Source organism: Syngnathoides biaculeatus, chromosome 4, assembly GCF_019802595.1.
Source record: "Syngnathoides biaculeatus isolate LvHL_M chromosome 4, ASM1980259v1, whole genome shotgun sequence".
Classification (NCBI taxonomy): domain Eukaryota; kingdom Metazoa; phylum Chordata; class Actinopteri; order Syngnathiformes; family Syngnathidae; genus Syngnathoides; species Syngnathoides biaculeatus.
Window position 1 is genome coordinate 19,870,458 of NC_084643.1, and position 13,661 is coordinate 19,884,118.

Here is a 13,661-nt window from a genome sequence, read left to right on the forward strand (position 1 = left end):
CTTGTTTCAACACTGCTTGCTGCGCTCTCCTCAGTTTGCTCAATATATGTCATGCTCTTAGCCAAAGTGGCTAAACAGTATAAACATCTTCTAGCCACACTTTTGTGGAGTTAACCACAGCATTGTGTGAGATTATCTGGCTAAACATTAGCCAGTCCTCATCACTGGTAACAAAGCCGATAAATATTAACCATGTGGGCTCAATTACAACTACTTAGTCATCAATCAGGTGTTGAACAGAACAAATTGGGAAAATTCTCTTAATGGCAAGGGTTTCTTTTTTTCTCTTTTAAATACATTCTGCAATTGTGATTTAGCATGTGATTTTTTGGGGAGGAAGTTTGTTATTTTCAGCATGATTCCTGTAGGCAATACCTAATTCTCATGATTAATTGATATGAATAATAAAACAATATTTTAACAATTATTCATGAAAATAAAAACCTTCCATCACAGAAGAATATTGAATTGTTGATTTAACTTGGCAGCATGGTGGAACAACTGGTTAGAGCATTGGTCTCACAGTTCTGAGGACCAGGGTTCAAATCCCAGCCCCCACTGGGTGGAGTTTGCATCTTCTCCCCGTGCCTGTGTGGGTTTTCTCTGGGCACTCCAGTTTCCTTCCACATCCCAAAAAGATGCGCCATTAATTGGACACTCTAAATTGCCCCTAAGTGTGATTGTGAGTGCGACTGTTGTCTGTCTCCATTTGCCCAACGATTTGTTGGCAACTGGTCCAGGGTGTACCCCACTTCCTGCCCGATGACAGCTGGGAGAGGCTCCAGTACTCCCACAACCCTTGAGAGGATAAGCAACTTGGAAAATGGATGGATGGTTTAACTTTGTGTCTTGCAAAAATGTAGTAAAGGAAATGATGTCAGTGACAGCTAAGCAGAGAGATAATGTGCAGACACGAGTGATGGTTTTCATCATGAATATATGTGTATAAAAGTGGTTCGAACCATATTATTTGTTAATTTATGAATTCATGTTGTATGAATAAAGTAAGGTCACCGAGTGTATAGTGGGACACGCCCCAGACTTCGGTCTGGGCAGTGTGGTATTGGTTCCCGCTCAGTGGTTGTGTCGATATGTGCCCTGCGACTGACTGGCATCCAGTTCAGGGTGTGAGATGCCTTTTGGGCAAAGTTAGCTGGGTTAGATGCTCCCATGACCCTTGTGGGGATAGGGGGCTTGGAAAATAGATGGATGAATTAAAGTAAAAGTGTTGTTTGTTGGTTTCTTAATCCCCAAGATGGATCTTAAAGGGGTTTTATCAAATTTTGTCATGTTCAAACTCTTGTTGAAAATAATATTATACATTTTTGCTCGTAGATAATAATAAGCTAAGTTTAGCTGGAAAAGGTGGTTTAAATTACAAAGGGGGAAGGGCGGTGGTTTACTAGCCTCCCCATCCAAATGATTAGCCAACTGTGGCCTGGCTTGGGCCAGTAGAGATGGGTATGACAGTTCTTCTAAGTGTACTGAATCATTAGAACACTCCGTTCATCCATTTTCTGTACCGCTTTGCTTCAGGAGGGTTGCAGGTGTACTAGAGACTTTCCTAGCTATATTTGGGCAAGAGGCGGACTGCACCTTGAACCAGCCAATCGCAGGGCATATATAAACATGATCCTGCGACAACCATTCACACTCACATTAACACCTACAGGCAATTCGAGTCTTCAGTCAATTTACCATGCATATTTTTGGGATGTGAGGGAAACCGGAATGCCCAGTGAAAACACACAAACTCCACACAGTTGGTCTTAGTTGTGACTTGTAAACATGTATGCAGCGATCTCAGCTACTAAACATCCTTCCATGTCGTATCCACCAGAGCCAGGGATGGCAAACGTTTTGGCTCATGGGCCGCATTGAAGTTTAAAATGAAGGCAACTGTGTTTTTTCGGGCATTTGTGCATACGTGTACAAAATCATCAATGTGGCAGTTTGATATTAGTGGCATAAACACACACACACCATTGCCCCCACTATTGTAATTGTTGAAGTGAAAAGCAAGCAAAACTGACAAGTTAATTAGCAAAACTTGAAGACGGGGAGAACCACGTACTAACGTGACGTCAGCCCCGCAGTGCATTAAACCAGCTCACAGCCCGGACTACAATGAAGTTGAAAGTTTTCACTTTTCATTGTAAATATTATTTAAGTTCAGCATTGAATTGTAAATCCTTTGGTGAGACAGTCCTTAACCACCATGACCAATTTATGACAACGGGATGACCGACAATTCATTACGCACTTAACACACCAATAAAAATGTATTATGTGTATGTGTATTATGAGTCAATTTGAAAAAATTAACAACAACAAAAAAATACATTTATTATAAATAAAAATCAAAATTCTGTGGCAATCACGAAATTGTGCATTGCTTTACGCTTTTATGGTAGTGCACCGTCTCTGTGCATTGTAGATTCAATAATCACCTCCCAATCCCTTTCTTTCCACTATACATATATCTGAAAGTCATGTGGATTCTTAAATGTTTAATGAATGTTAGGGTGATGAACATTTGACTCATCAGTATACAATGATCCTTTGCTAAGAAATGTTATGAATTCATTCGTAATTACAATCTGATTAGTCTGTTAGGGAAATTAAAGCATAATTTCATCGATTTCTTAAAGAATTAGAATCATTGCTCAGCATTCACTGTTGACTGACACTACCTGGTGGTTTCAGTGTTCAGAGCTGAAGCAGAGTAGAAACAGAATAGCCAACTTCAACTCAATGTATCACTGGGGCTACCAGCTGAACTTGACAGCATTACAAACAAAGTCCAATGAATGTAGATTTTGGTATGATTCGGGCAATTTTGTACAAATCTCTGGTGAGCCAGATTGAAATATTCAAGTGGCTAAGGTGTGGCCCGCGGGCTATGATGTTCCCACCCCTGAACTAGGCTCTCGTCAATCAGTGGTAACCATCTTCCATTTTCTTCATTGCTTATCCTCACAAGGGTCACGGGAGTGCTTGAGCCAATCCCAGCTGTCATCGGGCAGGAGGCAGGGTACACCCTGAACTGGTTGCCAGCCAATCACAGGGCAAATGGAGACAGACAACAGTCGCACACACAATCACACTTAAGGGAAATTTAGGGTGTCCAATTAATTCATGTTTTTGGGATCTGGGTGGAAACCGGAGTGCCCACACAAAACCCACACAGGCACTTGGAGAACAAGCAAACTCCACACAAATGGGGCTGGGATTGAACCCTCGACCTCAGAACTGTGAGGCCAAAGTTTTCTAGCTGCTCCACCATGCCGCCTGATCAAATTATTTCTATGACAATGAACCATGTGCATGTGGGTCTCTTGTTTGATTTTTTGCAAGTGTCATCTGGACTATATGGAACCAATATAATTTAAAGCCAAACATGAGCAAAGATTCAGTGTTTGGGCACACAAATTAGCATTGCAGAACAGCAGAATTCTTAATACATTCTGCAAACCAACACACAAGTACATTAATGTACAGGTATGGTACCATGGCCAAAAAGAACTGCATGAACTAAATCTCTGTGCCAAAAAAAAAAAAAAAAAAATACAGGATTCCCTCATTTTTCACAGAGATGACATTGACTTAAAAAATAATTGACACAAAACATTTTCCTCCTTAGTGGCGCAGCATAATTTGCAGCGCTAAAGATGGAAATGGTGTTTGAACTGCATGTTTTGTTTTAGTTATTCCTGCAGTCATTGTTATATTTGTTTTATTATTTGCTAGTGATGCTGTTCTATTTGCTGTGGTGTGATCATTTTTGTTTTGATGTGACTCTGCGACTGTGAATAGCATGAGTGGTAGAATCTAAGCTCCTACTGTTTACATATAGTATGTAAAGTTGCAGTTTTTTTCTGACTGCCTCATGAGCACCATAATACAGAAGCTTACAAACACGCTAAAACACACGCTAGCATGCATTCCGAAAATGTAACCAGTGTGTTCAGGTGTACTTCATTGGACTAGTCACACAACAGCATTTACATAATTTGGGACTTGGTGTGCACATAAAATGCAACGTGTTTTCGGGTGACCTATACATTTAAAAGAAAATGTAAGGCTTATAAATGCATTTTATGTATGTAAAAATCTAGTGCAATGTACGAAAAAAAAAGAAAAAATTAAGAGCGAAATCTGTGAGTATTCAGGGACTGAGAACGGTGAACCACGAATGGCCAAGGACACGCTGTACCATAAAGCGACATAAAATTATTTCCTAACCATTATATCCTATCATCTCCCCTTTTACTCTTGAGCCACATACTACCGGAGACAAATTCCTTGTGCCTTACTTACATACTTGACGAATAAAGCTTATTTTGATTCTCATTCAAACAAATTTTCCTGTGCTACAGTCACTTCTCAGGAAGCCCTGTTTCTCTCAGTATTCACACTCACTAATCATTGAAAAGCAAAGCCATATTTATGCAGGCACAATAGAAGGGACGCAGGTGAGGGGTTAGCAGTGGTTTATTTGCATAAAGTAAAACAGTCCCTTAAAAAATGGCTACTGTAATAAAGACTGTTTAGATTGATAAGTATGCTGTAATCCTTGATTCCTGCTGAGTTTTGACCAAAGCATGTCTAAACCATTTTATAAGACATCTGGGAACTGTTTCAATTAATGGAAAAATGTCATAATGTGTCCACTTTAATGACAGAGAGATGTGCTGATCTCAGCATGTGACCTAAATAATGACAGGCCTTGGAAAAATTAATTATGTGCATGAAGCACATTCCGTTTCTATGGTCAGCAGTACATGCCTGTCCAAAGTGAAACCTAAATTTAAGTGAGCATTTTAATCATTTAATTTGAATTGTGAAAAATGGATGTGGAACACATTTTCTCCAAAACAGAAATTTGTATTTACTTTTGTTTTGCTTACTCGGGGCTCATTGTTTAGATTCTTCTGGCTGCTGCTTTTTTTTCATGCCTCATGAACAATCCTTGCAAGTAACGTCTGGATTGTTGACATTCCTTTTCAAAGAAAGCACAAAGCTTACTTTGGGAACTGAATATACTGTACTGTGGACATCATGTTGCCAACAACAGAGAAACAACAAAATGCTAAGCATCCTTTTCTTGCCTTTATGTATATTAGTGCAGTTTTTTTTTTGTTTGTTTATTTAGTTTTATTTGTTTTGAGTTTTTTTAAACACAGTTTCTTTAGTCAAAGTGATCTCCTGTACTGTTGCCAGGGCAACATGAGGAGGTTTAAGTAGTTCAGAGGTTCTATTACAAACTTTCCCATGTTTCCATCATCTGTATCTTAAGGCTCTTTCTTTCCATTCATGTGTCTGCCACAGTTGTGTTACAAGTGTATATTCTCTTTGTATTAAGTTCAATTGGATTTCTCAGTGTATGGTTTCAAATTCGGGTGGCACGATGATTCAAATGTTTTGAACTTCTGCCTCACAGTTCTGGGGACCGGGTTACAAATCCCACCCCCGCCTGTGTAGAATTTTGCATGTTCTTCCCGTGCCTGCATCGACTTTCTCCAGGCACTCCAGTTTCCTCCCACATCCCAAAAACATGTATTAAGTTGAGACTCTAAATTGCCCTTAGGAGTGATTGTAAGTGTGACTGTCGTTTGTGTCTAAAAGCCTTGCGACTGGCAGGCAACCAGTTCATGGTGTACCCTGTCTCCTGCCTGAAGTTAACTGGGTGGGCTCCAGCCTTGTGAGGATAAGCGGCTCAGATAATGGTCGGATGGAGGGTCAGATGGATGGATGGATGGATGGATGGATTTCAAATTGTGACATCATCTAAACTGTCTGCAATATATTGACACTACAGACTGAAAGAGCTTACATACAAGGTCCTATTAAAAGGAAAGTTGTGTGTTTTAAACATGAACTGCCTTAATACTCATCACTTTACTGAATTAGCAGTAGAATAGCCTTATTGATATATATATATATATATATATATATATAAATATATATATATATATATATATATATATATATATATATATATATATATATAATTTTTAAATTATTTTTATTTTTTTTTTTTTTAAATGAGGTGGCATGGTGGGACTTTGGAACTTTTTAGCACATCTGCCTCGCAGTTCTAAGGACCAAGGTTCAAATCCTAGCCCTGGCTGTATGGAGTTTGCATTTTCTTCCCGTGCCTGGAGCGTTTTTCTCCGGGCACTCTGGTTTCCTCCCACATCTCAAAGACATGCATTAATTGGAGACCCAAAATTGGCAATAGGTGTTATTATGAGTATAAATGGTTGTTTTGTGCCCTGATATTGCCTGACAACCAGTCCAGCCTCTTGACGGAAGACAGTTGGGATAGATCCCAGCATGCCAACAACCCTAGTGAGAATAAGCAGAACAGAAAATGAATGAATGCTTTAAATAACTCTTCCTTAGAGAAAATACATTTTAGAAAGGGTGTTTTAGTTGCACCTTCGCAAAAAATTCAATACCCATTTAGCGATTGAGAAATGGCTATTTAATTGTTTGCAATATCTCATAATACAACATGTAAAAATAAATTGCAATATGTGGACGCTCCAGGGGGGTTCTGCACCTTGGTCAAGGGCAGTGAAAAGTAGACAAGAAAGATGGAGTTCGGAATCCCTCCAAGAATAATTTTGTTTTGCCTTCAGCTGGACTCCACTTATGACCCTCCAGTTCCAAAGCCCAAATCTTTACAGATGAGCAAATACTGATCTAATGTTCACAAAGTACAAAGCCTTGATCAAAGGTTTGTGTATGTGTATACACTACATATATATACAACAAACATAGTGCTGAATGCCATGTGTATGTTACAGAGACAGAATGTGGAGACAGGCAAAATAAAAAAAATCTGTTTACACTGGCCTTGTAGGTCTGTGTAGTTTGTACTCTATATTCACCCTTTGCTTATATTTTTAGTTAATTATTCTAGCATCCTCCCAATGCAGTCCTATGAGCAGCACAAGCCAGTGCAAGCTGTTGGCTGGTCCCAAGCCCTGATAAAGGCTGACAGTTGGGAAGGACATCAGGAAGGACACCTGGGTGAAAACTTTGCCAAACAAATGTGTGCATTCATTTAAACAATTCCATACCAGGTCATTCGTAGCTCAGGTGAGCAACACCACCAATTGGCTCGGTGAACCTGCAGGAAATTCAACTTCTTTGAGTTGAAGATGTTGGAGAGGTGGCAAGTGGGTTCTTCCACAGAAAGAGAAGAAGAAATCACTGAACCTAGAAATGAATGTGGAGATTTTGAATGTTGGTACTATGACAAGAAAAAGCACAGGAAAAAGCTCAGCTGTTAGTTGACATAATGATTCGGACAAATCACAGGAGTTGATTGATATGAGGATAAGGAGAAAAGTTGTTATATTGCATGCAAAAAAGCTAAAAATGGCTGTAGTGAAAGCTTTCTTCGATAAGTGGTAGGAACATAAGATGAGGTGAGGATGTGCAACAGGTTAGGGTGATTAAGAACAGAGATGAAAATGTGTTGACATTTCCCAGAAGTGTGCTTCATAGATGGTAAGAATATATTGAGGAGTTGATGAATGGGGAAAATTAGAGGGAAGAACGAGTAAAGGAGAGACGTTTGGTGGGCTAGGAAGTAGGAATAATTAATTAGGGGAAGTTAGAAAGGCACTAAAGAGGATGAAAATGGAAAGGTAGTTTGTCCTGATGACATATACTGCATGGGGAGGGATGGAAGTAGCTCAGAGAGGTGGATGTGGAGGTTTTTACCAGCTTGTTCAACAGAATTCTAGTGGGAGAGAAGATGCCTGAGGAATGTAGGTAAAGTGTGCTGGTGCCCATTTTTAAGAACAAGAGTGATGTGCAGAGTTGTGGGAACTATAGAGGAAAAAGTTGATGAGGGACATAATGAAATTATCGGAAGGAGCAGTGGAGACAAGATTCAGGAGAGAAATAAGTATTTGCGAGCAACAGTTTGTTTTCTTTCCTAGAAAGAGTATCAGAGATTAATTATTTGCCTTAAGTGTGTTGACAGAGAAGTTCAGCGAAGGTCAGAAGGTGGTGCATTATGGCAGTGTAGAGGTGGAGAAAGCATAGATAGAGTACTCAGAGAGGAACAGTGGTACTGTATGTGGAGGTTTGGAGTGGCAGAGAAGTATGTTAGAATACAGTACTACAGGACATGTATGGGGGCAGTAGAACAGTGGTTAGGCGTGCTATCGGTGTGACTAATGAATTTAAGGTGGAGGTTGGACTGCACCATGGATCAACCCTGAGCCCTTTCCTATTTGCAGTGGTGATGGATGGGCTGACAAATGAGGTTGGACTGGAATCTATGTGGACCATGAAGTTCAGAGTGACACTGTGATGTGCAATGAAAGCAGGGAGCAGTTGGCGGAACGCGTAGAAAAATGGAAGCATGCAATGGAACGGAGACAGTTGAAGATTAGTCGATGTAAGACATAATATAGTTGCACAAATGTGTAGCAGGAAGAGTGAGGCTAGAGGTAGAAGAGATAGCAAGGGTGGAGGAGGAGAACATTTGAACAGTCCAGACCAATGGTGAATGTGGTAAGAAAGTGAAGAAATGGGTCCAAGCAGGTTGGAAAGAACCTGGGGGAAGGAATCGGGTGTGTTATGTGACAAAAGTGTCTCTGCCAGGATGAAGGGCAAAGTTTCTAAGATAGTGGTAAGGGCAGTCATGATGTACGGATTAGAGATAGTGGCACTGAAGCAGAGCTGGAGGTAGAAGAAATGAAGATGTTGGGGTTTGCACTCGGAGTAACCAGGTGGTAGAGGATTAAAAACGATCTCATCATAGGCACGGCCAGGGTTGGATGTTAAGTAGACAAAGTTAGAGTAAGAAAACTTCAATGGTTTGGAAAAATTCAGATGAGAGAGACTGAATATATTGATATAAGGGTGATGAGGATGGAGCGGACATGCAAAGGAATGAGAGGAAGACTAAAGAGAAGGTTGATGGCTGTTGAGAGGGAAGACATGAGGCGAGTTGACATCAGAGAGGAGGATGCACAAGAAAGGCTTACATGGAAAAGGATGACACCTAAAATGGACAAGCCAAAAAGAAAAGAAGAGCTTTTGGCATCCTTCCACGGTCTTTGAAATGTATACAATATCTTAGATTTGTTGACAACTCTAACTTGCCCATTGGTGTGAATCTGAGTGTGAATGGTTGTCTGTTCATATGTCAGCCCCATGACTGACTGGCAATCAGTCTAGGGTGAACCTTGCCAGCAAGAATAGACTTATACTTCCCAGTCACCTGTCAACGGGTTAAGCAGCAGCAGTAATGGATGGATGGTGAAATTGAAATTCACTTTCTCCTGCTCATAGTGTAATACCTCTCCTTCACCATATTCTAGCACACCTTCCTCTACATACAGTTTTGTTAAGTGTGAGCATACCAGGGAGGAAATGACTCACAATGCTTTCTGTGTGGTTTTATGTAAGCGTTAGAAATGCACTGAATTGTGGTGTATAGGGTGAGGCGTAGACATGAATAATGCAGAATATATGTCATAATGTTGGGTAGTGAAACATATAGATGAGGTAAATCTGGAACCGTTAAGTGCATGACCACTTATAATGAATATACAGTATGTATGTAATGCATGTCGCTCGATTCTTAGAAAAACAATAATTGCCTGTGCTACAGCTTTGTTGCTCTGCTCCCTACCTTTTTGAATCATTAATATGTCCTATTACATGCTGAGGCAAGGAATAGCCTCTGAAGATCACAAGTTGCTTCCTTCGAGCTCGCTACTCATTCTGCAAGGACCCTAAGACTCAAATTACAGTAAAGGCATTCAGAGTAATTTTTGAACTGCTGGTCTCTCAGTGAGAGGTGACGTGATCCATGTGCAGAAGATCAGCAGTGACAGCATGTTGAATATTTGTGTAACACTAGTTTACTGGGAGATGAAATAATGAACAATGTGTACATGTTGTTGAGAGCCACCTCATACCGTGTTCCCAGCAAGGAATTCAGTTCACATCAGGATGCAGCAGTTTGGAACAGTAAACCCTTATGTGATTTCATTAAAACACAGTACGTGGCATGAAAGGACAAGATCTACAAAGAAACAGACTGTCATTTTGTTTTAAAATTGTGCATTTGTTTTCTTGCTGTTCCATCCGTTCACAACGCATTAAATAGACAGTTTCTAGTTCCATCCTATTACTACCACTGTACTCCTTCAATAGGTAACACCAGCGAAGAGTGCCAAAAATTTTGACTGTTACTGTATGATAACAATCTACAAAGTGTGCATTCAAAAAAACAAACAAATACTAATGCTTGTTGGAAATGGGCCCATAGTGTTACTGTATGTGTGTCAGCCTTCTTCTATAATACACACTCACTGGCCACAAATTAAATTTTGTTGCTGTAATCAAATTTGCGCATTTGCAAAAAAAAAAAAAAAAAAAACTATTCAGTTTTAACTGATACTGTTCAGGATGTATGACTAACAATTTATGTTTTATTGTAGTCAAAGTTGTAATTACCTTATTTGGCAAAATAAGAGTGGCAGATTATAAGCACTCACTCAGTATGTGATGTTGCCGTTGCACACCACAGAAAACACAACAATAACAGCTTGACACATTGCAGCCTCTTAGATGAAGTTGCCAGACCAATCAGTACTGACAGTATATTCGGAGGGTTAGTTTGAGCAAATAGGTGAAAGAAAAGTATTGTGTTAGACACTAAACTATTACAAATAGTGTTAAAATTCAAATAAACTAACAGCAGTTCCAAGCAGGTCGTGACTGAAGCGTGAAAAGAATCATTAGCTCGAGGAAATGCCTTGGTCACAGTCTCATGGTAGAGCGAGGGTATTTTCTGCAGTGTAAAAGCACCCGTTCAGTTCATATCATGAACTCATGATATCAGAGCTATAAAGTGATAATGGCTCCAGTAAGGCATTGTTCTGGTGTTGACAGGATTAAGTATGACTATAGAGAGAGACTGATTGCTGTTACTCTCTATTCAAGTGTTTGCTCGCTTTGTTGAAGCAAATACAAAATCGGAAAGTTTGCGTTTTTGTGGTTGTCAATTTCCTGATTGTTGTTTGCCTTTGTTCTGTCCTTACCGAAGATGCCCAACATCTGCATTTTCTTATAGACTGAAGGATTAATGATAAATTATTCCTCTTCATTTTTCAGTCTTACATGCTGATTTCGTAAAATCTCTGAAAGAATTTAATGACTTGTATCAACACATCACACAAGGTTTTGGGCAACGCATTTTTAGATATAAATGTGCAATGTGACAAGCAAAAAGATATTTCAGAGAAATATTCAAATTTTACCTTTACCAAATGATTACCATGGTACTGAGTGGGCCCCTGCTCAGCAGCCAGTTTGAACCATCCTCAGTATCACGATCTGACTGGTTTGTTTGAAAAATTCATGACCTGCCACACGTTTTTGTTATTTTATCATGATGGCAAATGGTCTCTCTGTCTTTTTGCAGAAGAAAACGGGGCTTCTGAAAACACAGGAGAAGGAGCGGTGGAAAGAGAAAGACGTTGTGAAACGGCCAAAGACGAACGATGAGAAGGTGGAAGAGGAAGAGGAGAATGTTCAGCCTATTGTAGATCCGTTGGAGAATGGATTCTTTCATCATGCCCAGCGAGAGCAGGAGAGGATGAACGAGAGGCTGCTCAAAAAAACATACTCCAAGAAGAACAAAATGGTCAGTATCCTCTTTTCGGCTCTTCAAGTGTGGAATTGCATTGGCTTGACAGTTCTACATTAGTTAAAAGGAGAATACATTTTTCATGTGAACTCAAAACCTTACTCCATCTGGTCCCCAAATCAAATCCCAAACGCACGTCCTTTCAGACTGAACTAATGCTGCTAATAAATCTCTTCAGCAAATAGTCTATCCCACTACCCCACCACCCTCCTCGGCCCGAGCTTCAGATAGACCAGACATGAGATAAATGTTTTCATATCTTTAATTTGGATGGTTTTGGCTATCACATTTAACATTTATTATCTTGATGAGAGGACCTATTAGGTCAAGCTGAGCACACCTTTCTGCATGTTTTTAGGCACCCATTTGAGTTTTTCACTGAGATGGCCGGTTGACTTGGCACAGCAGTGCTCGACAAACCTAGTTTTAGCACTACACTTTTTATCATGATAGAGCACTTTATTAATGGAGTACAAATTATTTTACAGGCTCTAACTGTCATGAAATGATAGTCCTGTTTTGGGTACAAAATCGAGGTCAGCAGATAGACAGTGCTATTCTCCTTTAAGCTTTCATGTTGTGACTGCGTTGTCGGTGCGTGTTACATACAGTTTTGTACATAGGGTTCAGTTTCATATAATTTGATCAACATTGTAAAAGACACTTGTAAGAAAATAGATAATTCTGTTTGAACATTTAATATGCCGACTGTGTTTTAAATCGGTGGTACGATGGAGCAGCTGGAAAAGCGTTGCCTTCACAGTTCTGAGGTCCCAGGTTCAATCCCAGACCTGCCTGTGTGGAGTTTGCATGTTCTCTTTGTGCTTGCGTGGGTTTTCCTTCCACACCCCCAAAACATGCAACATTAATTGGACACTCTAAATTGGCCCTAGGTGTGATTGTGAGTGCAGCTGTTTGTCTCTATGTGCTCTGCGATTGGCTGGCAACCAGTTCAGGGTGTACCCTGGCTCCTCCCCGTTGAATGCTGGGATGGGCTCCAGCACTCCCCACGACCCTTGTGAGGATAAGCGGCTAAGAAAATAGATGGATGGATGAATGGTTTTAAATGGGTAAATGTCTCCTGTGCTGAAATAGTTCTGCAAAAAAATGATTCAATATTTTAGGCATTCATGGTCAAGGCAAAGGGTTAAAATATTCTTCCTTTAATAAAGATAAAAACAAGTGCATAACAGTAAAGACAGATTCATAAAAACCATGAGAGTTGTACAATTTATGTGTTCCCCTTCCAACTCTGTGGATACCAGTTAATAAATAATCCTAACTTCTCATTTAACTCATTGCACTCTTTTTTTCTCTCGCACATTCATAATCCCAGTGAAGCCATGAATTAGTTCAGAGTCTAACAAATGTCTTCATATTTACAGTATTCAGATCTCAGAACTAACCTTTTATTTTACCGTTCGCTATTTCGTAAATGCAAAATGGCTGCCTCATCCTGCCCCTTCGTTTTACAGATTCCACTGGTAACAACATAATGAGTCATAACTGCTAATAATGCAAACACTCACATGAGCAAAATTAACAGATTTCATGAAATTCAATGCCCCATGACTTCACCATCATTGATCAAATTATATGAAAATGACCCATATGTGTTTGGTTATCACGATACCATATCGCGTTATGTGGCATTTTAATGAATTGGTATGGCAGAATGCTGTGCGCTTAATGTGATTCTATTTGGCAGGCGCTGCACTTACCCAATGTCTGTGTTCCACAGTGTTTTCTTTCTGCTAGCATTACATTATTTTTTAATGAATTATTGAAAGTTCAGAGGCTGCACGGTGTAAAAATGCTTAGCACAGCTGCCTCACAGTCTTGTGAACTGAGCTCAAATCTGGCCTTGTCTGTGAGCTGTTTGTGTGTTCTCCATGTACTCCGGTGAACAGTGCTCCCAAAAATATGCATGGTAGGTTAATTGAACACTGTAAATTGTCCATAAGTATTA

At 39.8% G+C, this 13,661-nt stretch overlaps 1 protein-coding gene across 1 annotated transcript in view; it reads left to right on the forward strand.

The window, feature by feature from the left end:
- The window catches only part of fbrsl1 (fibrosin-like 1), a 440,559-nt gene that overhangs the window by 112,253 nt on the left and 314,645 nt on the right, over window positions 1-13,661 (forward strand). Inside the window, exon 2 of the mRNA XM_061816688.1 lies at window positions 11,468-11,689. Within this exon, the coding sequence (XP_061672672.1) occupies window positions 11,468-11,689 (222 nt within the window). The remainder of the gene's footprint in view (window positions 1-11,467; window positions 11,690-13,661) is intronic.